Raw genomic sequence first — 26,996 nt, 5'->3', positions numbered from 1 at the left:
ACTGAAGGACTCTGATGGGAGAAGAGCAAAGGATGGCACCATAGACAGTAGAAACGGCCGCCATTGGACCTTGAATGCATGCCCTGGCTTCGCGGGTGTCCAATGAAAGGGTACCCAGAACCACCATATGTTTAGTACCTCGATGCTCCCCTTGCATATTAATATGACAGGTTTTAATCTGATAAGCAATGATCTGCATTTGTAAGAAGACGGGAAATGTTCCCCTATCACTAACGCCCATGCTCAGTGTCAACAGAGCTCAATCAATTAAGAAATCAATCTGTACAAAGCAGCTCAGAGTTGGACTATATCCGCATGACCTCCTCATATCAATAGTAACTTAAGTTCTATGTCCTGGAATAGATGATTCATGTTATCAATGCTATTGCCTCATACCCCAGGAGGATGGTTGTCAATGTTTTTCATTTTAATTTTTCTTCCTTTTGTTTGCTTGTTTTTTATGTTGTTCTTGTTGGTTTTAGTTTTTATCATAATATGATCACCAAAGTAAACCAGACTTGTTCATAACCCGTGGAAAAGCAGATGGATTCTGGGGTACCCTTTTTTTCTCTCCCCAATCCAAGAACAGTTCCTTCTTATCACATGGCCCTGCTCAATATTCACCTTCATTAAGAGATCGCTGAAGATGAGGGGCTTCCGAAAAGTGCAGTGAAGAAAGCAGCTGGTGCCCAGCTATCAATTGGGATAGTGTCTGAGGTCTTAAAGGCCTATATTCAAACAAGCAGCCATAAAAGTGAACCATTAACTAAATCCACATTGAAGAAGCACACCAGCCTGTGTGACCCAAAGATAACACTAACAAAATCCCAAAATGATGAACCTAAAAGTACCAGAGCTTAAATTGTGAACACCCAATTTGTAGACGTCTGTGGAGGACAGTGGGAGCCAAAAATCCATCTGCCCAGTGTCTAATCTGATTAAGATCTGGCAGATCCTCTCTAGCTGCAGACAAGACACTCGAGCAATTTTACTATCAGACAGAGGTTATGATAACCTTGATTACTGTGGATCGAACCATGGTGTAATATGATACTCGGTCAGACAACCTCCCTCTTGACCCACCCGGCATTTATTCTAGGCTCAAATATTGTTCACTTGTTCCACAACAGAAATTTCTTTTCTGGGTTTTTTCAATGTTGATGGTGATCTTTTCTTTATTACACTTTACTTTTATTTTTATCTTAACATTACTATTATTTTCTTCTTGAATTTTTGTTTTGTGTTTTATTGTTGTTATTGCTGTTGGCTTTCCAAGTTTGTGGAGTCCAGAGGAGTGGATGCATAGAAACAATAACCGAGGCAGTGGTTTATCAGGGGCATGTGCAGGTAGGAGCTGGAGAGGTGAAGGAAGATAGGGAGCAAATAACGAATGTGGGAGGGGAGGGAGCATTAGAACTGATTGTGATATATATATACAACTCCTTTTTAATAGCCATTTAAATATGGAAGTGTATGCTATGTGAATACTATATCAAGAAAACTACTTAAAAAAGGAATTACCATTGCCGTAACAGCTGCTAGAGTTGGTATAGGTGAACACTGAGACTCGGGGTAACTGTGTATTTGATATATTTCTGAAATTTCAGCAGATGAGAAGCTGGTTGGTTGGTTGTTACCACTTACTATTGACAAAATGGTCAAGGAAACAACTGAGCTCAAGGCTTTGAAGTCACAGCTCAAGAGCCTCAAAATTTCTACTAATGTCCTGAAAGAATGCCTTATTTTTTTTAGTACTAGTGCTGATATTGAAGAAGAAGAAATACAGAGGCTTATGATAAGAGTGCCAACAACAATTGAATTTCCTCCTTAATGTGGAGGCATGGATTGAGAACAAATGGGAGCCTGAAACTTGGCAAGTTGGCCTAGGGTCTTATGGCAGATAATAAAGAAGATGGGGATATTGGGCCTCTCAATTCCATTGAATCCCTTCAGCCACAGAGCTCTTGTTCCCATCTGAAAAGCTTATTCCTCTCTAAATAACAGTGTCTGAGGCTGGGTTCTTTAGAGAAGCAACTCCAGTGAACCTTATATTGCACGTCTAGAAAGAAATTTATATTTGCTGCTGCAAAAGTAGGTAAATCCGCGTCTTGGCAGGTTCAAGTCTGTGAGTTAGACTGGAAACTTCTCCTGATTCACTTAGCTAGGGAGGCTGAGGAACCAAGGCTGGCCGAAAGGCAACAGGCTGGTGACTGCAGAAGTGAATGAATACAAAGTCAACAGATCGAGCTTGTGACTGCAGAGGTGAACGAATTAAAGTTTGGCTGGCCAGATGGCAGGCCACTGAAGACTGCTAGGACTAGCAGGCAATCTGGCAGGTTATTGGCTCACGCCCAAAGTATAGGCGGTCAATGAATGAAATGTAGAATCCATGCTCAGGAAAAAGCAAGTAAGCTTTCCACACCATCCACTTATATTAGAAGCAGGCCACATCCCCACGGAAATTTTCTTGAAATTAGTTCAGAGCTGCCACCTGAGTAAGAGTATTGCTTACCACCCTTCTATTCTTACAACTGATAGGCTGCTCGTACAGATCCCACTATGGAGTTTATTACACTGTGTAAGGGCACATCATGGAGAATTACTGTCGTGTTGTTGTATTTGTTGGGTGCCATTGTGTCATTTCTGATCCGTAGTGACCCGATGCACAACAGAATGAAACATTACCCCGACCTATGACATCCTCACAATTGCTCCAGTGCTGGAGCCATCGTTGCAGCCTTTGTGTCAATCCATGGAACTGAGGACTTTTCCTCCCTTGTACTACCCTTTGACTGTTTGTCTGCAGTTCGCCGTGGTGTGGTGTCTTGTGTGTTGCTGTCATGCTGGGAACTATGTCACTGATATTTCAAATCCCATCAGGGTAAAGTAGAGGATTACTTCAACAGAACAACCAAACCACTGAGAATCCTGGCCCAGCCATGTTGACCCAAAACATCATAGATGACATTTTCAAACCTTATAGTTGACATTTAAGTAAACATTTTGAACTCAGAAAACATTCAGCTCTACGGATGCCAAAAGCAGTAAGCAAAAGTCAGCTGGCTCAAAGAGCTGATCTTTCATCTGTCTTTTAATCATGAACGGTACCCATGGAGTGGATTTTATGGAACCAATCATAACCAGGGAGAAAGCTTTTATTTACAATTCATTCCAGAGAGCAAGACCCAATCAAAACAGTGCCTTCCAACAGGACCTACTGGGCCAGTTCACTTCAAGGAAGCGAGGTCAACTCAGAAGTCCTGGTGGCTCTTTTGTCAGAGGCCAAATTGGTAACCTTGCAGATTTCCTCAAATAACGCAGGACAGTGACATGAAGGAATTATTTAAGGACATGTTTTCTGTCACAACAATGCTGCTGCTCATTTTTGGTGGGTGCCGAGGGCTGCTCTGAAAGAATTTTGATGGGAAATCTTACTGCATTGAGGCCGGAGCCTTGCTCTTGCCCCTCAAGGCATCTGTTTGTTCCTCCAGCTGAAATGGACACTTAAAAGGAACACATTAGAATCTTTCAAGGACCAAGCAGCTGTTGTGAGGTCCTACTGAAGATTGCATGAGTCTTTAGGGAAGAATCAGAGGGAAGGAAGGACCGCCTTCAGAAGGTTGTAGGCCCAGAAGGAGAGTATGTTGAGAAACAGTAGTTTTACATTTTTATATTTTTGTTTAATAAAGGCTTCTATGATTTGGTAGCAAAACGCCGAACCTGTTGTTTGCTGCTATGGTCACGGTGCCTAGAACAGGGATTGGTGCTAAAAATATAGTAAATGATTTAATGACTGATTACTCTGGGAGTATGGGTATATATATTACCATCGCCTTTCATATGTTGTTATAACACTGCTTATTAGATTGAAAGTGGGTATTCAACTGGTTCTGTTCTACAAAAACAAGTGTCATGGGGTTTAATGTAATATTTCTAAGAGTAGGAAGTATTTCAAGTCTTTTTTGTATTGCATTTTTATGTTAATGATTTAGATATCAGTTTTGTGACAGGAATTTCTGAAGTGTGCTTGTGGAGCTTACCCCGTCACATTTTTCTATAGGACACATACTTGCCCTTGGGTATTTTTCTTAAAAGTATCTGGCTTGTCAGTTTTGTTATTTATAAGAAATAATATTTTGGGGAAACAGATGAAAAGAATATGTGAAAGACTATTCTCCATGTGTTGCAGAAGGTATATTACCTCGGTTAATGATTTGGTATCTTTAGTGTTGAGAATTTCTACTTCTAGGCAAAATATACATTCAATGTGAAGGTTCTAGCATTAAATTTTCAGTGATTTTTCATTTTTTTCTTTGCATTAATTTTTTTCTATAGCATTGAAAATATTATGAAGGAAGAGGCTAATGTAATTGGCACACATGCGCACAAACACCCACAAGCTCTAGGATGACTTGTTAACGGTAATAGTTTTTGGCTCATCTCAACAGTCTTAGAAAGGGGCCCTGGGCGCGTAGTGGGTCTGTGCTGCACTGCTGACCACAGCGTTCTGCTTCCCTAAAGAGTCACCGTCTTGGAAAGCTACCGCGACTGTTCTACTCTGTCCGATAAGGTTACTCTGGGTCAAACCCACTCAGTGACAGTAAGTTTTATTGTTGAAGCAGGCTTAGTAATGAGTTTAAATCCAACGGAATTCTATAGATGAGCTACATCCAAATAATAAAAGAAACTGTATAGAAATTATTGCTATAGTAACTGTCGTCCTCACTATCAACATGAGCGATCAATCGCTTATTAAAATTTTTTCATGTGATTTCTCTCCTCCTGCAGTGCTGGAGTTGGAAGAACTGGTGTTTTTATCGCTCTGGACCACTTAACACAGCACATTAATGACCATGACTTTGTGGACATATATGGACTAGTAGCTGAACTAAGAAGTGAAAGAATGTGCATGGTACAGAACCTGGTAAGATAACCGAAACGCGCAGTGCACCTGTAGAGTGCTTGAAAGGGACGCTCTTAGTGTCGGGGAGCACTCTGGTTGGATGTGACCTTGCTTGACCGTGTACTTGCCTAGCAGGAGCTCTCTTCTCCTACAGTATAGGCCAGCTTGCAGCGTCTTCAGAAGGGGAGCTGTTGGAGTTATTCGTGAAGAAATAAAGCCCAGTCATCCAAAATTGTATTTAGCATTTAGTTTCTCTAGGGAGCTAATAAAATGAATTAATTTCAATTTGTTTTGTAGACCGGCCAGCTAAAAATTGTTATTGGGAAAATAATTTTTTTAAATGACTGTAATGTGAGTCTTTGAATTTCACCTGTTTGCATAGCCTTACTTATCTCTATTGCATATTATTATTAATCATGATTACTATAGTGAATTGTTCGCTAACTGAAATATTTTTGCCTTGTTATTTTTGTTTTGGGCCAAACACGTTTATGAAAATAGATTTTTCTTTATTGAAAATCTATACATTAGAATGATGAGACTAAAATCATCGTTAACCTCAGTAGACTGTAATGGATTCCAAGTTCTATGCTTGCCTCTTTACATGTATGATCTTATTTATTTATAAAGCAAATCCAATGTGATCAAATAGCAGAGAAGGTTTTGTTGGTTTTGCCTTCCAAGTAGAAAAGCGGCTGTTCTTAGAAGTTACCTTCAAGCTGATGTCTTAATAAGTCTCTGAATATGGATTCAATCCAATACTAACTAAAATATTCAAGAAATTCCAATCCACCAGGTTCAAGTTGTATACTATACAAATATTTTCTTCCGGTAAACACCAACATCTGTCATATGCGTGTTTTCTGGATTGCGTCCTAGAAAATGTGAGAATAGAAGTTTTTAAATGTCTGAGAAAAGGGGTCCTTTGCTAAATTAAGTTTGAGTATAAAGTTAAACTGATTCTTCACATGGAATTTCAAATATGCATTCAAAATGATGAAAGAAAAAGTACCTTGAAAAACATTTTCCAACCATATGACTAAGGAATCCGTGAGCCTTTTTGACTTGAGAACTGGGGGTTTCGTGCTGCTGACCTTTGGGTTATCAGCACCGCATAGCAGTAACCACTGTGCAACCAGGCCTCCTTCCATTCCGTACTGCCCCCTGAAAATTCTCTAGCTGGATCTTGTGAGAACACAATATAAATCAAAATAATAACTATTATTAAAGTACACTCTAATTTTTCATTTTTTTAGTTAAAGTAAGGATAAGCAGAAAATCAGCCTGCTCTTCCTATTTTCATTAGTGCACACATACCCTTTATAGATAAATGCTCAGGACAAATTTAACGGCTGTGTCTCTTGTCTGGGTTAGGATTGGAACTGCTTGCGATATTACTTCCTTCTAGAATCAACCATCAGTAATAAAAGCTGAGAAGTATCCTTTCCCATCCTCCACAAATTTGTGGACCTGAACCTGCTAAGGAGTAGTTTCAGTCATGTCTATAAAGAGTCAGTCTCGGCTCAAAGAAATCCTACACACAACAGAATGAAACACGGCGCCATCCTGACGATGGCTTTGACGTTGGAGCCCATTGCTGTGGTTGTGGCACTGTGTCCGTCATTCTTGTCAAAGACCCTCCCCCGTTCTGCTGCCCCTTTACTTTACCAAGCAGGTTGTCCTTCTCCGGAGACTGGTCTCTCCTGATAACATGTCCGAAGTATGTGAAACAGCATCTTGTCATCTGGGGCACTCTGGCTGTACTTCTGCCAACACAGATCTGTTTGGTCTTAAGCAGCCCATGGTACTTTCAACAAGCTTCACCAACACCATTTCTCAAATGCATCTGTTCTCCCATCTTCCTTGGTCAGTGTCCCAATTTCACATGCATATGAAGCATTTGAAAAGACAGTGGATTGAGTCGGGCATACCTGATGAGTCCTCGGAGTAACATCCTTGCTTTTCAACACTTTAAAGAGATCTTGTGCAGCAGATTTCCCCAATGTAATCCATCATTTGATCTCTTAACTGCTCTTCCATGAGCATTGATTGTGGATCCAAGCAAGATGGAATCAGTAAAACAGTCGATGCCGCAAAGAATAGCTAATGTGAGTTAGCCCTTTCTTCCTGAGAAGTTCACTAGGGTGAATTTAAAAGCAAAAGAAAAACAATTGGGGAATGCTTCTTCTCCCCTCCCCTCACCCGGCCAGGCATTTAATATATGTCAAGTCCCCTTTTATGATCCCTTAGTTTGAGAAACTGAGATTCAGAGAAGTGTAATTCTCTAAGTAATATGGCGATGTGGCATGGACACTGGGATTGTGCGTCTCTCCCGACACCACTTTCCAGGGTGCAGCAGCGCAGGGCAGGGAGGGGCCTCTGGAGCGCAGCCTGCCCAGCTGGCCGAGTTCCACTCCTCATTCTTTCCGGTGGAGAAGATGAGGTCAGGATCCTCAGAAGCTTCGCATATCAAATGTGGCTTCAAATTCTAATGTGACTGTCTTTAGAATATCATAGTTCAAACCATAAATTCAAATGAGGGTTTATTCTTCAAATAAATTCTATGAAGAGGCACTATATTTCTGCCAATAGTGATATTCATTGAGTGGTGATGTTTGAATCTACTCTTGGAATTATTTTGAGTATTAATTTACTTGCAATTCCCATACAGTTATTATTATTTTATAACTTTTTTCCTTTTTTACCCAAATAGCATATCTACCATTAAATGGCAAATATCAGCTAGCTGTGGGAATTAAATGAGAAAAACTGAACAAATATGTATTACCCACACACTCTGTGCCAGGTGCAGGTATAGCCATCGAATATAGCCCTGAATCTGATAGCTTTTTGCCCTCCAGCGTCTGAAATATTTCTGGAAACATTTTTTAATCCTTGAAGAAATAGATATTCCTAGTAGTAACCAACAATTTCTAAAGACAATATTAAAAGAGAAGTCCTAGTTCCCCCCCCAAAAAATTCTGAGGTACAGTCGCAATAGATATAAGCATAACCTCTTTAAAAAGATGACTGATTTGAGGAAGTTATATTTAAATCACTTGCCAGTGATCTATATTAAACATTTGGTGATGTGCCTTTAAAGACAGAAAGCTTCTCACTACGCCTGGGAAAGGCCCGACTTGAGAGTGCTGAGAAATTACTGAACGAACGGGAATAACCTTAACAACCGCACATTGTCATGACTGATGTGCTGGGCGCCTTTGTCTAGTGCTTGGGTATTTGGACCCTGCAATGTCTACCAGCAAGGATCAACTACTTGACAATAACTAGGCCAGGCATCCCGGTGATTGTCAGAATTATGAGGTGTGTTTTAAATAAGCTGGCAGTGTAAACACATTTAGCCACAGATTTTTTTCAGCTAAGTTATTCTTTTTTATTGTAATTAAAACACACAAAAACCAGCCAGCGGCTCAACAATGTCTACGTGCACAATTCTCTGACCTTGATTACGTTCTTCAAGTTGTACAACCATTTTCACTAAGAGGATTCCTTTTGCTGTTCATTTTAAGTAGTTTTTAAAAATAACCTTATTGGGTGCTCTTTGCAGCTCTTATAACATTCCATACATCCATTGTGTCAAGCATGGTTGTTACATACGCTGCCAGAGTCAGATGTTTAAAGTAAATTTACTATCCGCAATTCAAAAGTTCATGTAACTGTAAAGTCATTTTAAAACAATAATAGCTTAATAGTAACAAAGGTCTGCCTTGAGTAGTATGCCCTTTTAAGAAGTAATTATCTACATGAGGCAATAGATTCTTGGTGACGGGGGAGGAATAACTACAGGAAAAGTGATTGTCACAGAAAACACTCAGACAAGGGACTCAGTGAGAAACTGTTGGGAAAGGCCACTCATACACACACTGCAATGACATCATCGCCACCTCTCAGAATCCCAGCAAGGGAAGAGGTTAGCACTTGGCATCTACTGGCAAGTGTGGAAAAAATACTCAAAGCTCTGAGGAGCCACAGACAAGAGTTTAGGAAAAGCTTGTGCGAAATGGTACCAGATCACTTATGTACCATGGTTTAAGTTAGAGCCGCTAACTTTTAGATTCAGTGTTATTTTCTACTGTTAACAGTGGGCCCCCCTATAAGAAAAGTCTCCACCTCACCATTCGTGTAACCACTCTTTCTCGATGTCTAGGCACAGTACATCTTTTTACACCAGTGCATTCTGGATCTTTTATCAAGTAAAGGAAGCAGTCAGCCCATCTGTTTCGTGAACTACTCAGCTCTTCAAAAGATGGACTCCTTGGATGCCATGGAAGGTAAACAGAGGCACTGTCTCCCCAGCTCGCCAGTTGCTAACCCATAGCAGGAGAATTTAGTTAGCAATTATCAGGTGGAAAGGTTTTAAGAGCTTTGTTAGTGCGCGCAGATACGGTGTTTCATTTCTATTGATCCAAGTATGGATATTAGACTTTCTATTTATTCTAAATTTTTGCCACGAAACATCTAGCTATTTTGAATTGTTGCCTTTAATTCTACTTTGTGATGTTTCTTTCTGTTATAGGTGATGTTGAACTTGAATGGGAAGAAACTACCATGTAACCATCCAGACCAGAGACTCTAAATGAAAAGATCGTTTCAAATCCCAAGAGCCAACGTCATCTCCCCTCACCTCTCTGAATGGAAATTGGCAAAACGAAGACGTCTTTCTGCTCCCCTTACTGTGCCTCACCAAATACACCACTATTTTATTCAAGTTCTAAGACAAAGTTAATTCAGGATAAATATCTGTTTCTTGGAGAATAAATATTACAGATTTGAAATGTTTGCGAAAGGCCCCTCGGAGGTTTGGGGAACAATCCATATATTTGAAATGAGCCAAATCAAAAATTATTATTGTATTAACAGTAATGTTTACTGTGAATTTTGATTTAACTTTGGACAAAAGTAGTAACTATTTATTCGGTAGTGTTGTTTTGGCCTGCAGAGTGTTGATGTTTCTTGTGGCTAACTCCCAAGACTGTCATCATGATCTGTGCTGCCATGTACACCCCTGTGTTTTGAATCTTCTCTTTTATGAGGGCTGAGACATCGTTGCATGATCCCAAACAGCTGAGGAGTAACCCTCTGGCACGGCAGGGATTATTCAGCCTTTAAGCAGCACACAGTAGCTCTTCAGGGACACGCAGTGCTATTTAAATTGCATTGTGATGTTCAGTTTAAAGAATGAAAGAAAAATTAAACCGTGCATTGCACATGTCAAATTCTAGAATATCTTTTCAACCTGCCTACCTGTGTGAATTTCAGGCTCAAACTGTTCCGCTGTGTTGTATGTTCAGACTACATGTACCAGAGTGTTTGCATAATGAATATGTACTGAAACGCGCACTAATACTTTGAAGGGTTTCTTCAGTGGAGATGTAGCAAAACAATAATAAAACTGTGAGGTGTGTCACAAGCTTGTAAACTAATGACATGATGCTGTGGTGCCAACAGAGACTTCTGAATAGATGATAGTAAATGGTCTTTATTTCATTTCCTGAGACTGAGTATTAAGAATCCTATTTGGTAGAAATGAAAATAAAGAAATTGATGAGGTTGTAGCAAATCAAAGAAAAATTTCCTGCTTCTATTTTATTGTATAATAGTAGATACTGAGTTTCAAATTATATGAAGTTATTTTGTCATAGATTTCAGTTGAGGTTCATTAAACTAAATAGCATTAAATATTATGTGTCCTTTAAGATGAGAGTTATATGTGTATTTCTGTTGTGATATGCATACAGGAAAAGTTGATGGCCAATAAATGGAATTTTAATGAAGTGGGCTATTTTGCAGCAGGATTTCAGAGTTTCCTATATAAATAAATTTTGACTTTGTATCACTTATTAAAATGCAATCGATTCATTTTTTTCTCCAGGCATAAGTAATTTCAAGGTGGAATCTATTACCTAAGAAAGCAAGTCCTTAGGCCTCTCAAGTGTTCCCTCAGGTAGTGTGAAATTTCCTTCCTGTTTGTCCATTAGAAGGAGGTGTAAATGAATACAACCCACGGCTCTCGCTACAACCAAATTTACTTTATACAGAATTACAGCAAAATAAGAGAGGAAAAATGTGGAAACACTAAAAGATTCATTGGAAGTCGGCAGGTTCTTAAATTTACTCCATCTCTAAGTCAAATAAAGTAGTACTTATTAATATGGAATTTTATGTTCATGGAAGACTTCACATAGCTGTGGGAACCATTGGTGGCGTTCTATTTCAATATAGTGCGTGATTAGAAAATAGATCACTCAAGCTGCAGGTCAGTCTGTTTTCTGTAATAGTTATATAAAATAATTGTGGAGGACAGGTCTGAGGTTTAAAGTAGGGTGCATACACACATGTTTATGTGTGTGTATGTTTACATGAATGGTTTGGGTATTATTAGATCTCCTCTAAAGAAGTGTTCTTTACATGTACACAGATCACCTGGGGGGATGTTAAAATGAAGATTCTGCTTCAATAGGTGTAAAGTGGCACTGGAGTTTTTCATTTCTGGTCAGCCTGATCGTAACCTCCTTATCTCTAAAAGGCATTAGGCACGATCAGCATAATTTCAGGTCATTAAGTTATTGAAGCGGGCTTTTTCTTGGGTTTTAAAATGTTTCATTATGCTAAAGAAGATAGTTAACAAGTAGAGCATCTGTTACATGTTTCTAAACTCACATAGGTGCATCGCCAAACTGAAACTGCCTCCATCACCTCGTGCTGAGAGCTGCGAGTTCTCTTAATTATATAGTGAAGGAGCTATGTTTTCGCCACGTTGTATAGGTGGTTGCTAAGTGCAAATTAAAATAATGAGGAACATCTGTAACATTTTTAGATCCAATTTGTCAAAATACATTGAAGTCCACGCACCATAAATGAGCAGCATGTGTTTCATGTGAACCAAGTGAAACTGGAGCCTCCTCGAATGGTTTGCCAGAGACCAGAGCAGCTGCGATATCGCCTCTGCTTTCATCCTACTTTAAAACCCACAGTCTCCCACTTTCAGTTTATAGCTGAAATGTATAAAAAGGCTTTTGCAAAGGAAAAAAAAGCAGAAGAAAGAAAGAAAAGACTAATTAAACCTTGCCCTCTTTCTAAAAGAGCTGGTGATTCGCTTTTCCCATCTGTTACCAAACACCACACTTTAAAAATGAAATTGAAGCCGAGTGAAGGATTTTATCATTCTGTGCCATGGTTGTGATAATGAACCAGCTTTTTAAAAGGTTGCTGTGGATTATTTTCTGAGGCCTGGGACACAAATGTGTTCTGAAATTATCAAATACAGTAAAAGGTGACAAAATGGAGTGGGGGGGGGAGGTTGGGGTGTTGTCTTTGAAACTAAATCTTAGCCAAACAGTTTGCCTTAAGGGCAAGGAATGACTTCTAAATAACTTTTTGAATAACTTCATAAAATGAACAGTTTCCCTGTGAGATCAGACTGGCACACCAGCAGCCCCTGGAGATGCTCCGAAGGACAGGTAAGAGTTCATACATGGAAAAGATCAAGTGACTCAAGCAGCTCATCTTTGCCGTGGCTTTCCAATGTCAGGTATGATACATCCTGTTTTAGAATTTTTCTGCACTTGTGATAGCAGTTCCGTAGTTATGTTTCGGACACATAAATCTAAGCAAGAGTTATGGCAGGTGGACTATTTTTTCTAAATAATACCATTGATTCTGAATTTGTGAATTATTTAGAACAATATTTTGTTCTCGGGAAAATTTTGGACTAAACTTACTCTACAGGTGTATACACTGTCAAAACTAATGTGATTTGAGAAACAATTCAAGAACATTTTCTATTTCAGAAAACTCAGAAAGGCCTGCCGAGGCCATGCCTACAATGGCCTGCGAAGTGCAGTGGGGTGGGCTCCGCTTCGGGCAGCCCATGGTCAGCAGAAGGGAGCGTGCCGACTCCCCTTCTTGCCATCGTCAACAATGACGTCAAACATAATTTCAAGGAAGGCAATGTTTTGTTTTGTTTTCCCAGTAGAAGTGTTATTTTCTCCATTAGCAAGAACCACTAGTTTATTCTATATGTACTGATAGTCTTGGAAGGAGAAGTCGGGTTTTTGTTATTGACGTGTGTCAGGAAGTCAGTTTCCACTCATTCTGTTCCTGTGTTCAACAAAACAAACCGTGGCCAAGTCACGTACCAGCCTCACAATTGTGCCATGCTTGCAGTCACTGTGTCAATCTATCATTGAGGGTCTGCCCATTGTTCTCTGATGCTCCACTTTCGCAAGCAAGATGTCCTTCTCCAGAGACTAGTCCCTACTGATAATATGTCCAAAGTACTTGAGACGAAATGTCACCATCTGCGCTTCCAAGGATCATCCTGTCTGTACTTCTTCCAAGACAAATTTGTTCATTATTTTGAAAGTCCGTATTATACTCAATATTCCTACACCAGCATCATAACCCTAAGACGCCAATTCATCTTCAGTCTTCCTTACACACGATCCAGTTTTTACTGCGTGTTCAAGGATTAAAAGTACCATGGCTTAGGTCAAGCACACTTTAGTCCTCAGAAAGATATCTTTTATTTTTAACCCTTTAAAGAGATCTTTTGTATAAGATTTTCCCAATAAATTGAATTGTTTGATTTCTTGACTGTTGATTCCATAGGCATTATATTTGGATCCAAGTTTTATTTTTTAATTTTGAATTTTTTATTAGTTTTCTATTGAATCTAAAGATCCATATAGGGAAAATAAGCATTTGAACAATAATAAGATTTTTCAATTCATGAACCTACTTTTTGAAAATGGATTTATTAAAATAAATAATAAAAAGTCCAAACATAAACCCACACATATATGGTCAATTGATTGTCAACAAACAACAAGATAATTCAATATGGTATGAATGTTCACAAATATTACTGGAACAACTGTTCATTCACATGGAAACACAACCTTTTCTCTCATATAAAAAACCAAACTCACAGTAATCAAGTCAATCCCAGCTCACAACAGCCCTACAATAGAGTGTAGAAAAGTTAGTGGGGTTTCCAAGACCATCAATCTTTACAGGAATAGAAAGCCTCATCTTTCTTTTGTGAAACTGCTGATGATTTTGAACTGCCAACCTTGTGATTAGCAGTCCCACTCACAAACGATTCCACAATGAAGGCGCTCTTGAAATATCTCACAAACTTAAATGTAAAAACCAAAATGAGAAAGCTGCTAGAACAGAAATTGGGAAAAATTTTATGGCTTTGGGATAGAAAAGCATTTCTTATAAAGACTATGAAAAAATAAATATAAAAGAAAAATGATACATTTTACTTCATCAAATTATAGCCATCTATTCTTTTTAATAATAGTTTTACTGACATGTAATTCACATGTCATACAGGTCAATAGATCAATCAAATTAATAAGAGCTGGGCAATTATCACCGCAGTCAATTTTAGGACATTTTCTTTATTATGCTTGTTGTTAGCTCTGCAAGCAAACCCCCTAATCTCCCTGGCCATCCCCCTAGGAGATGGTTTATCCAGCTAAGTTTCTACAGAAAAACAGGGAAAAGCCTCAATAGAAAAGAAAGCAGAAAGTTAAAAACTGGAACAAATTTAAAGGAGGTCAAAAAGAAGATGAAATGACAGAGTGAGACATTGAGGACATGAAGTGTCAATCCACAAGCATGAAGTATTCATGAAGCATGTATCTAGCAATGAACTTGCATCCTGCCATACACGCATCTTTGGTCAGCAGAAAATATGAATTCACATGAAAACATGAGTTAGAAACAAAGAATATTACTGTACATCCAATAAATGTACTGCAATTAAAACGGCTGGTAATTCCAAGTGTTAGCAAGGATTTTGAACAGTTGAAACATAAAACTGTAAAATCACTTTTTAAATGGTCAGTTTCATATAAAGTTGAACATTCTCTTCTCATATTACTTGGTGTTTCCATTACTGGTTATCTGTCCAACAGAAATCCAAACACATGTCCAGACAAAGTAGTTGTATCGATCTTCTCAGCAGCTTCATTCAAAAGGACAAAGAGAAAAGGAAGGAGGAGAGACAGACAAATGGCCATGAGCAGAAATGGAGTTTTTAAATGGTGGTATGTTTTTATATGGAAGCAATAGCTTGACAGCACAAACGGAATGAACCAGTGGTGTGCACAGGGACCCTGGTGGCAAATGGGCTCTGTGCTGGCCTGGGAACTGCACTGTCAGTGATCCCAGGGAGGAAACCGAGGCTGCCCGCGCCTCCACAGAGTGACAGTCTCAGACACGCTGGGGAGCAGTTCTCCAGTCACTGTGATCAGAACAGACTCCATTACAGGCTCTTAGTGATGCACGCCTGAACAAGACCACATGCCAAACCGATTATACTGATTAAAAGGAGAAAGGTACAAAGGAGGACATCTTGTAAAACATATTTATATGAAATTCTAGAATCTAAAGTGGTAGAAAGAAAATCAGCACTTACTTGGGAGCTGATGCAATGGGTAAAGGGAACTTACTTTACCGAACATGAGAGTATGTCACGGTATGTTCATTACAACTCTAAATTAAAGTTGATTTCTACACCAAAGTCTAATAGAATGCTGTCAATATAGAAGGAAAATGTCCTTTCCATAATAATGTAAGATATACAGAGTATTTAGTACAAATGTAAACCATGAAGGAGAGTGCTAGTGTGAGTGAGGGGACAGTGGCTCCCCCGGGAAGGAAGAAAGGGCCGCAGCAAGTCAATGGCGACGGTGTCAGGGCATCTTCCCAAGGCCTTCGATGCACGTTCAGTGTCCTTTTAAAATTTGGAGCGTATCCAGCACCACCGTCAGATTGTTAAAATTAAGTGATGAGTAAAAAGATGTGTAATGTTGTCATTTACTTTTCTTTATGTTTGAAATAGTTAAAGATCTTCTATCTTAAACTCTTTGATAGTTTTATTAAAATAAGTCATATATTTATGGATTATTTTTTAATGTAAGAAAGTGCCCTGCTCTCTTGCTTGAATGAGTGCCGCATGGAGAGAAATATCTATTTACCATTTATTTACTTATTCCATTCCCAGAGCACTAGCAACCAGGTCAGAAATAAAATCTGATATGTTCCTTGTTGTTCCACAGAATTCATTACATTTCTACTCACTTGATGTTTATAACCACGTGCATTGCGAGGTAAGATATGATGGATGGATTCATTTGCTGGGCTCCCCACTGGAGCACTGCTGTTTTCATCCATCTGAGTCTACAGCATTCACAATGTTGATGCACAATTACAGGATTAGCACCTGCCCCATGGGCCGCTACATCAGAAGCATATGTGCTTAAGTGTCAGGAAATAGACTTCAAATTATTATGCAAAATTTGCATTAAAATAATTGTAGTCAAACAAAGCTTTCTCTATTGAATAGATACCGTGTGACAAGTCCTCTCCTAAGGACTTTAAAAATATCAACTCGTTAATCTCGGGACAATTCCCAGAAGTCGGTACTTTTAACTGCCAGCGTGCTCCTTAGAGACAAGAATGGTGAGTCTCTTTCTTACATACGTTGGACATGTCATCAGGAGAGACCAGTCCCTGGAGAAAAGTGCTTCCTGCCTGGGCAAGTGGCAGGGCAGCGGACAGGAGGAAGACCCTCGTGGAGATGGTGGCTGAATGGCCCGAGAATCAACCATCGTGACGAGGGCTCAGGACCAGGCCACTTCACTCTGTGTGTGTAGGCTTGCTTGCTGTGCACCACCACTGACCCAGGACACCCAGCCGCAGCACGACATCTGTCCGTGCAGGGTGAGAAAGACAGATGCAAATGGTTACACTCTTTTAAAAGAGTTTAGAGTTGAACACAGGCTCTCTGGCCTCAGGGATTGGGATGGTAGCCCCGGGCCTTGCTGTGTCAGCAGCAGACCGTGAGTGACATGCCTGTGCGCCTCCTTGGAGTTAGGGCGCACACAGGAACTCTGCTCCGACCACTGAGAGCGGACATTCCCAGGGTAGCGACTGCCTGGAAGAGTCTATCTTATGCAAATTATTTGTGTTACCTATGAATAATGCTGAACTGTAGATTCAAGTATCTAGGCTGAAATGTATTTAAAGGATTCATGGTGGCACAGTGGTTGCAGCACTTAATTGCTAACCCGAAAGGAGGCAGTTTGTAAGCCAAGAGCCACTCTGCAGAAGAACAATGGGACTGTGTACTCCTGTAAGCATTTACAGGGTTAGGTACCCGGGGGCAGCTCCACCTTATTCTGTAGGGTTACTGCGGGTAGGAAGTGACTCCGTGGCAGTGGGTTTGGTTATACAGAGCACATTGCCACGCGTCATCCCCACTCGCAGCCACCTCACAGGAGCGAGTGTGAGGGCGGCACTGGTCCACAGCGCCCCCACGTGTCGCAGAAGCAGACTGCCTCATCTCTCTCCCGCGGAGGGCTTGGTGGATGTGAACCGCCAGCCTCACGGCCAGTAGCCAAGTGCTTGACCTCTGTGTCGCCCAGGCGCCACTGCCACATATGCACACCTTAACCCAAATGAGCCTGTTTGCTTGCTATTTCAATTCTCCACGATTTGTGTTCCGATGTATCTTCCTAGTTGGTAGGCCGCAATTAGGTAAGTAAAACTGGACAACTTGTTGCTTACATCCTATAAATTGTCGACACTGTATTTGTCACCCACATTTTCCTTAATGTCTGATACTTCTACTATTATCTCTTTGAGGGTAGTTTTATAATTAAAAAAAATCTCTCTCACTCACTGGATTATCAACTGCCTGTGAACAAGTTCTAAGTTTTAGTTCATGAATTTTATTCCTGTAACATTTAGTATAACATCTGATATTTCGAAGTTTGTCTTAACAGAAGTAAAGTAAGTTGACAACTATGTGGCAGGATAGAGTACATTCGTGTGAACTATCTTTTTCAGTTTAGGAGCAAACATCTTTTGATCAAAGATAAATGAGAGGGTAGGACAAGCTGACAGATAGTAAGGTATCATTTGTTCAGGATCACCTAGGACATGAGCCAGGAGGAAACAAAGAAATGGAAAGTAAGCGAAAACAAAATTTTCAACAACAGAAGTTGATACAAAGGAATGCCATATTCATAATTTGTTAACCTACACACAAAAACAGTTCAGCAATAGTCTGTTTTTTATTACATTATAGATACATTGGCAAACTTGGATCTCAGGTTATTGAGAAATTGTAAAGCAACAAACCTGGTGGCCTTTCTTCTCATATTGTACACACACATACACCTATTAGAACCACGCTTACCTTCAAAATAAAAATTGTGAGATCATTTATTGAAATCCAACACAGTTCATTAGAAGGAGGGGAAAATGTTACAGCCAACCAGTCCCAGGTTTGGGAAAGCAGTAATAGCACTCAGTTTATTCTTTAAGGAGACAAGAACACATAAAGGTACTTTTGAAGGTCTCATCATAGAGAATTCAAGTAAGTAGGCAATGTAGAACTATTTTGGAAGAAACCTCAAACAAGGTTTCTCGTGGGGTGAAGCAGGTGCTGGGGATGGAAAGGCAGGTCTGGAGTCTACTGCCAGTGTGTACACCCACACAGACAGATACCAGGTCCAGAAAGTACAGTAATAAGCAGCAGGTGGTAATCCAGGCCAGCAGGACACTTGAGGGTGCACTAATAAGTAATATCATATCACGGCAGGCAGGCGAAGCATGCCTAAAGGAAATCCAGGGGCTGGCACTCAGGAAAGAGGGGTCTTATACACTCCAAGATTCACCGCCTTTCCTTGCGGAAACAATGCAAACAGGCACAGGCTGGATTCGTTTCCTACAATTCCATCCTTGTGTCTACATTGACTCCTGCGCTTATGCCTATATCAATGGCAATAGAAGTAAATGGGCATGAAAGAAAGGCCTCTCGAGCTACATCCAGAAAGTCAGCCAATGACAATCTTGTGGGTCACACTGGTCTGATCACATTGTCCATGTTTCACCATGTATCAGGGTCAACTCACGCTTAGAGAGATGTGGTTTTGGCCAGTGTTGATGGAATGCTAACTGAATGGATGAACAAATCAATCATTTCTTTAAGGAACCAGAACACGAGATAGATTTTCAGACAGAAAATAATCAAATTATGTACCAAAAGTATATTACCACACTCCTCACTATAAGGAACAATATGGAAATGAGAGTGGTAGTCAAAACTGGCATTACTGGATATAAAACACAGATTAATATGCTGAAAACATTAGAATTATAAATTCTCTAGTATGGCTGACACAAACATACAAACCCTACAGATATGGCTAATTCTTTTTTTTTAATGCACAAAACCTACAAAGAGCCAATTAATGACAGAGAAGAAAGAATTATTCACTAGTAATGCCCAAAATGTTATAAAATCTCAAAAGGTTTAACATAAACTATTTTGGAAGAAACTGGTTAAATATATATCTAAAATATGATTATTTTAGATAGGAAATTTATTATAAAGAAGACTTTTTCTCATATAATTTGTTGATTTGATACACTACTTAAATAAATAGTTTTTGTTTTAACTGTAGGAAAACTATTGACACATTCCCTCAGAAAAATGAATAGCTGGAAATAGGCTTTTTACAAAGTAAGCAATAAAAGCTATGAGGCAATACCTTTCAAATATTAATATTTATTACCTAAATGATAATAAAATATTAATATTATCTAAATAATATTAAAAGTGCATTATTGTGGTAGCAATTGTACATTTCTACTTGATGTGATTGAACTATGTATGAAATGCCAATTAATAAACTGTTTTAAGTAAACAGAAACTAGCAACTCTGTTCAAGTTGATATAATTATCTATAAATTTTTAAGTGTATTGTTGAAATGAGAAGTAGCAAATGTTATAAGCACAGCATAATATTCTGAACTCAAATTGGTGTACTTTATGTGGTGAATTACTTAATACGGCTCTTCTAGTATAGTCTTTGTAACTGCCACCAAATGGCTGGGTGTAACCATGCAAATAAGATGTATGGAATTTTAACAAGGGATTGTTAAGTTTTGCCATCCCACTGGGTTTAAAATGAAGCTTCTGCTCAAAAGCAGAGGTGGATATCTCAGGACCATCAAAAAGTGAGCGCCAGGAGGATAACATATCCTCTGGACCCCAAGGTCCCTGTGTCCCATCCGCCCCCCCACCCCCCTGCCCCCAGGACACAGGGCTATCACACCAGAGGAGCAAGGGAGAAGCTACAACAGTAGAACAGCAGCAGCAGGACCAAGAGCACTAGACAGAGAAGTAGGCTTCCCAGCCCACAGAATGAGTGAAGTTGAGTGACTTTAGGCAGGAGGCTTGCTTGTACTTAATCAAGTGGTCTAGGTTTTCTGACGCACAGAACTAGAACCTAGTACCTTCAGACTGTGACTTATGACACAATGGAGAGTCTTTCAGACTTGTAAGCACAAAAGGAGCTTTGTAACACTTACCCAAGCAAAGCAAAGGCTAAGGGGTCATGTGGCTAGAAAACAAAAATCAGAGAGAGAGAGATACCTGTGGGCATGGCTCAGAAGAGGCTCTCCTGCCTAGAAGAACTGTATCCTGAGTGTTTGTGATCCTGAATCGTAATCTGTTAGTTTCCTAATAAACTCCATAAATGTAATTATTATTTATGAGTTCTGCGTGTCCATAACAATGGATTATCAACCCTGCAGAGAAGCAGAGAAGTCATTGGAAGGATAGTTGGTACCCTAAGTAGTAAACAAATCTGGAGGGTGGAGGCACATCTGATCTTTGCTTTATAGGATTGGCCTTGGGCTAATGTTAATTTTTATTTTCTTCTCACTTTGTGAAGAGAAGTGTTCAGACACTGGCCTTCAACTGTTCATGCAGTGTATTCTAACTGAGCTGGGTGTAAGTCATAGAAATTTCAACTACTGTACAAATAGAAATTTCGTGTGTGTGTGTGTGTGTGTGTGTGTTTTGAGAGCTTTCTGTGTCTCAGTGTGTTCACTTTATCACCAGAGTTTATTACCAAAGAAATTCTACATTAAAAAAAAAATTGCTTGAACCCAGAGTCTTTTCTGCCAACCTCATAATAACTTTAACTCCAGGTTATATTTTGATTTTTAAATTTCTGATTAAAAAATAAAAAAGACTTGGTTTTGCACAGTATTGGTGAAGCTCCAACAGTCAGCCTGTTCTGTCTGTTCCCATCTCTCTTCCCTCGCTGTAATTTGTCTTTATTCTTAATAGAATATTAAAACCACTAAGGTACCGGGAAAGTGCTGTTGTCAACTTCTGAAAGTGTGGTTAGATTACTGTACCCTTGGGAAATCCCATGCTGATCTTATGGGATGCTACTTCATTTTCATCCTATCAGTGAGATTATTGACAAGACAATATGCTCATAATTTTTAAGAAACCACTGTGAAAAAGTTTTATTTATGTATATATTCAGAAACTGATTTAAATCATCACTTTAATCTTCAAAAGATGACTTATTCCATAGAGAAGTCTGGGATTTTCTTCAAAGTACAAAAATAGTTCTTGATGAATTGACATGGATAACATGAAAGAAAACTCTGGTAAGGAAGTTTCAGAAAAATGATTTAAAATACAAATCCTCAAAGAAGTAAAAGTAATGCTTGGGAATATGAGAACGGCAGCTATCTGAGAATCATACGTGGAACATTAAGGAATTAATATTTTGAAAGTACTTGAAAACTCAACTAACTTCCATTGAGTCAATTTTGAGTTCCTTTTAAAAAGCAGTGTATTTTTTATAACAGTAAGTATATTTCCTTAGTGCTCTGGTGTACCATAACATAAAACAAAATATGAAAGACTAAGCCACATTAATTGATCTGAAAAAATAATCAAGTATTGTTCACTTACATTATTTTTAAGCATAGCAACCAAGAAACCCAAACCAAATACAAAAATAAAAATGTGCTGCCAGGTGGCAAACCTCAAATGCGAACATTTCCAGGAAAAACAAGAGACAAGTCGAGCGCAAAGCTGCCCTTCGCGTTGCCTTTGTTCTGCTGTGACATGATGCTTACAGTTGACCCAAAGCAAAAACTGACGCAAGAAGAAAGAGGTGGTCGTGTGGTGGAAGCAGCATCCCACTGCGGGCTGCTCTCCATGTTCTTACAGAACAGAGACTAGGCCAACCAAAGCTGTGCCTTATATAATTCAGTTTCCAGATTGTGAACACAGATTGACACGGTTGACTATATTTCACAACTAGACACATGCTAACTTTTTTGTTTGTTTACTGGGATTTGTTAGTGCTTCCAGTCACATGAAAGAACTCACTCACACAGCATGCACACAAATACCTCCCCATGAAAATTCAACAAGTTTGGCTGGAAGCTGTTTATGGCCAGGAATTTGGTGAATGCACTCAGGTGAGACATGGACGAGTGAGATTTAGGACAGAAAGTGTTGACACGGATTGACGATTGTCATGATCTCCAAGTCTCGATTTAGGGAACTTATTGGTTTTGTGCTTTGCACTTTTTCACAGGTCGAACTCCTTTCCTCCTGAGAGAGAGAGTCATGAAACTAGTGGCAAACTGCTCATGCGCCGGGGACATGCCCCAGGTTCTGGTGTTATATGGTTCTCTCAACAGAGAGCCATATCGAGAGTTTGTAAAAACCTTGCACCGCTGCACCAGCTGAGACTAGAGAGTAGTCTAGTGAAAGGAAATCAATGAGCGAGTGCCAAGATGGACAGTTGGTGTCAATTCCTAAAGGATTTGGAAGTGAGAAGTGGACTTGAGGAAGCCATGTTAATGGAGCCCTTGGTATTGAAAAGAGCCTGTGCTTTACCAAACATCCATCATAAGAGTCATGCGTGTCACAGCTTGAACTAAAGAGCTTAGCAGAGAGGAATGCTTTATGGTGGGCTCTGAGAGCATCTTATTTTGTTGATCTCCAACAGCATGTGATCATCGGGTTTCTTGGAAACAAATAGAGAAAGAAATTCTACCCTCACCCGATGTGGTAATTCTTGGCCCAAAATGTACTTACCATTTTGAGAAAGAAAAGCCCCGTTGAAGCCTAAATTAACATTTCTGTGTGAGTTAAAACTATTTGGAACGAAAATGTTTCAACGTTTAGCCTAGTTCACCAGTCACTGTTGAATCATCATAAACATAAACCATATCCCTGGCCGCCAATTGTTGTATTTAACCGATAGTATAATAAACACGGGGGGAACTTTGACAATATCCACCTTCTCTGTCCCAGGAACATGTTCTATGCCAGGGACTTCTCTCTGTCTTTCTTTTCTTCCCCTATCTTTTAGTTAAGGTGTTTTAAAACCAAACTCACAGGAACAGCACAGAAAACAGACAACCTTCAAAACACGGACTTGCTTATAGGACAAATTAGAAAAGTATAGTGAATGATTAAAAATGCTACAATTTATTGTGCAGTTAAATATGACCATTAAGTTGCTGTCAATAAGAAATGTGCTGATTCAAAGAAAAAACTGCTGGCATTATCCAGAAAATTTTAGCTTGTTTAATTTGTTATAAAACTAAACTGCTGAAACAGGTTCATGGAAACATTTTTATTTAGACTAATGCTTTATGTCCTCACATTTATATTAAAAGTACTCACAAATGAAAATGCAAAAAATTCCAATATCTGATTTCTGTGCCCTGCTTTTCCATTCCAAACCATATACTTACGTACCTTACAACCCCACGGTGAGGGGTGGGAATCTAATGTTCAGAGTATCAGGAAAATTGGGATTTTTCTTTTAACACGAATGGAATCTTCCAAAAACAGTGGATTCTTAAGCATGTTTTTCACCTACATGGTACTCTAGCTGGATGTCTTTTGACATAATTGTTACAAGTTTGGCGTGGCTAGCACATGAATTGGTTTCTTCAAAAATATCAACTAGATACAGTGGGACAATCTCCCCACAGAGGGGCCACAGGGAAGGGATGAGTCAACAGGGTGCAGTAAAGCATCGATGAAACACACTATATTCCTCTGATTCCTTGAGGCTTCCTCACCCCCTACTACCATGACCCAGTGCTGCTTCTCAGTTCAGACTAGACCAGAACATGTACACAGGTATAGATAAGAGATGGGAGCTCATGACACATGGAATCCAGGAACAGGAGTGGGAATAGTGATACCAGAAGGGTAGGGATAAGGGGAGAGAAGAAAAGAAAAAGGGGGAACCGATCGCAATGATTGACACATAACCATACACCCCTCTACAGAGGGAAGAACAAGAAAAAACATGGGGGAAGGGAGACAGGGGTCAGTGTGAGAGATGAAAATGATCACAATGTACAATCAATCTATCAGGAGGTTGCAAGGGAGTAGGGGCAGAGAGGGGAGAAGAGCTGATACCAAGAGCTCAGTAGAAAGTAAATGTCTAGAAAAGAATGAAGGCAACATATGTACACACATGCCCGATTCAATTGATGTATGGATTGTGATAAGAGTTGTACAAGCCCCAAATAAAATTTTAAAAAATATATCAACCAGATAGGCCTCATATGCCATCTGCAAAGCACGAAGAGCCTCACTCTGGAAGCAGGGATCTAATCTGGAGTCCTGAGCAATTTCTCGCAGGCTGCCCTGCAAGGGTAGTTTGTGAATCCGAAGTTCAATGTATTCATGATCATGTCTAATTTCACCAAGTGCCACAGTAACAGACCTCTAACAATGAGAATTCTTCACCCTTCCAGCAGAGGGCGCACTCTAATGAGCGGCTTCTGTAGCCAGCTACTCCCTGGGTGCTTTACCACTTAATGACTTGCAGGCAGTCTGTTCGTGTGAGCCATGATCCTGACACCTCCTCACTACACCCTCACCCTGTCAGCTGGAACTCACAATAGCAACATTGCAAAGGCAGTGGCTGTGAAAACCATTTCCCGAGGGATCTCTTAATGAAAGTTTTCTTTATGGCTACCTTATATGATAAAATGATTTGCTAAGTCCAAGATAATTGATATTAATAAACTTATCTCAAAACAATTCTATTGATATTTAATTTATTTCATCATATATGCATTATAGAAAGCTTTTAAAAATTGAGCATCTTCCCATGTTATTTTTAATCATAGGTCAAATCAGTATTTGCTCTAGCTCTTTGTTTGCTATTTCACATTTACTAAAATAGTGGGAAATCTGCTAGTTGACCATTTTACACATGAACTGTGTACTCCTGGTGGTGACGAATACCAGCGTGCCAGAGAGAGTAATACTGGTTGTGATGGTTACATTAATATGTCAACTTTGCTGGCCCACGGTCCTCAGTGGTTTCGTGTGTGAGGTTGTAATATGGCAGTGATTCAATGATGCACTTCTCCTCCACTTCGAGAGCTGATGTGATTATCCTTCGTTTTTGCATAGTGTTACTTTTCACATTGTGGCCAGGTCTTTGGAAACTAACCATGTCAACAAGTGAGTATCTTTTCGTCTTCGTCTACCTTGACCACAGGTGCATCTAGATCTCAGCAATGTAGGTGCTGTCAAGTAGGTTCAGACGCACACCACCCCTGTGCACCACAGAGGGGACCGCTGTCCCTACACCATCCCAACAGTCTTGCTGTGTTGGAGGCTTATTGTTACAGCCACTTTGTCCATCCATTGGTTGTGAATCTTCCTCTTTTTCACCGCCCCCCCCCCCAACTTAACCAAACATGCTATCTTTCTCCAGAGATGGGTCTCTCCTATTAACATCTCCAAAATATGAGCCTTTCTTTGGCTGTGCATCTTCCTAGACAGATTTGTTTGTTCTTCTGACCATTCGTGATACTTTCAGTCTTCTTCTCCAGCACCATGATTCAAATGCATCAGTCTTCAGTCTTCCTTAGTCAATGTCCGACTTTCACACCTGAGGTCTCAAAGTAACATATTAGTCCTTAAAGAGACATCAACACTTTTCTCGTGCCACAGATTTGCCCAGTGCGGTCTATTGTTTGATTTCTTGCTTGCTGCTTCCATGAACATTGATTGTTGATCCAAGTAAGATAAAATCTTTTACCATGTCAATCTGTTTGTTCTTTTTAAAAAAATCATTTTATTGGAGGCTCATACAACTCTTACCTCAATCCATACATCCATCCATTTGTACATTTGTTTATCTCATCAGTCTCAAAACATATGCTTTCTACTTGAGCCCTTGGTATCAAATCCTCATTTTCCCCTCCCTCCCTGCCACCCCCTCCCTCATGAACCCTTGATAATTTATAAATTATTATTATTTTGTCATATCTTACACTGTTCCACGTCTCCCTTCACCCACTTTTCTGTTGTCCATACCCCAGGGAGGAGGTTATATGTAGACCTTTGTAATGTGTTCCCCCTTTCTACCCCACCTTTCCTCTACCCTCCCGGTATCACCACTCTCACCACTGGTCCTGAAGGGATCATCTGTCCTGAATTTCCTGTGTTCCCAGTTCCTATCTGTACCAGTGTACATCCTCTGGTCTAGGCGAATTTGTAAGGTACAATTGGGATCATGACAGTGTGTGTCTGTGGCGGGGGGAGGGGAGGGAGACAGGAAGCATTTAAGAACTAGAGGAAAGTGGTATGTTTCATTGTGTTCCCTGTTTATCACAGTCCTTTGGTCCAGTTGTGAGGATTGGGGTTTGCTTTGCATCGGGTTACAATCTTTTCATCTGCAAGTGCTTTAAGTCCTCTTGGCTCTCAGCAAGCTAGGTTGTATCATCTGCCTATCTCAGATGGCTAATCCTCTTTATCCAGTCCCGTTTCTCATGTTATCTGATCAGAGGACAGATTGAACGCGTATGGTGAGAGCATCTATCCTAATGCACATATTGTCTGATTTTAAACCACTCGGCATTTCCTTGTTCTATTTGACCTAATGCCTCCTGGTCCATGTATGAGCTCCACATGAGCACAATGAATTGTTCTAGAACCCCCATTCTTTTCCATGCTATCTGTAGTTTTGTGATCCATACAGTTGAATGCCCTGGCACAGCCAATGAGCACAAGAGAGCATCTTTCTGCTATTCTCTGCTTTGATCCAAGCCCCAGCTGACATCGGAAATGACACCTGTTTCAGGTCCCTTTCTGAACCCGGCTTGAGTTACTGGCAGCCCCTTCTTGAGGTCCTGCTGAAGCCATGGTCAAGTAATCCTCAGCAGAACGTTACTGCAC

At 39.9% G+C, this 26,996-nt stretch overlaps 1 protein-coding gene across 2 annotated transcripts in view; it reads left to right on the top strand.

Annotated features, from left to right (window-relative positions):
* PTPRQ (protein tyrosine phosphatase receptor type Q) overlaps positions 1-10,695 on the top strand; it is a 251,561-nt gene extending 240,866 nt beyond the window's left edge. For both annotated transcript variants that reach the window (XM_075551228.1, XM_075551227.1), the window contains 3 exons: positions 4,789-4,924; positions 9,072-9,195; positions 9,441-10,695. In XM_075551228.1, the coding sequence (XP_075407343.1) occupies positions 4,789-4,924; positions 9,072-9,195; positions 9,441-9,478 (298 nt within the window). In that variant the 3' untranslated portion in view covers positions 9,479-10,695. The remainder of the gene's footprint in view (positions 1-4,788; positions 4,925-9,071; positions 9,196-9,440) is intronic.
* The last annotated feature ends 16,301 nt before the right edge of the window (positions 10,696-26,996 follow it).

The sequence above is a fragment of the Tenrec ecaudatus genome, chromosome 6, assembly GCF_050624435.1.
Source record: "Tenrec ecaudatus isolate mTenEca1 chromosome 6, mTenEca1.hap1, whole genome shotgun sequence".
Classification (NCBI taxonomy): domain Eukaryota; kingdom Metazoa; phylum Chordata; class Mammalia; order Afrosoricida; family Tenrecidae; genus Tenrec; species Tenrec ecaudatus.
The sequence above is the reverse complement of the archived record's forward strand: the minus strand, read 5'-3'. Positions and strand labels throughout refer to the sequence as shown.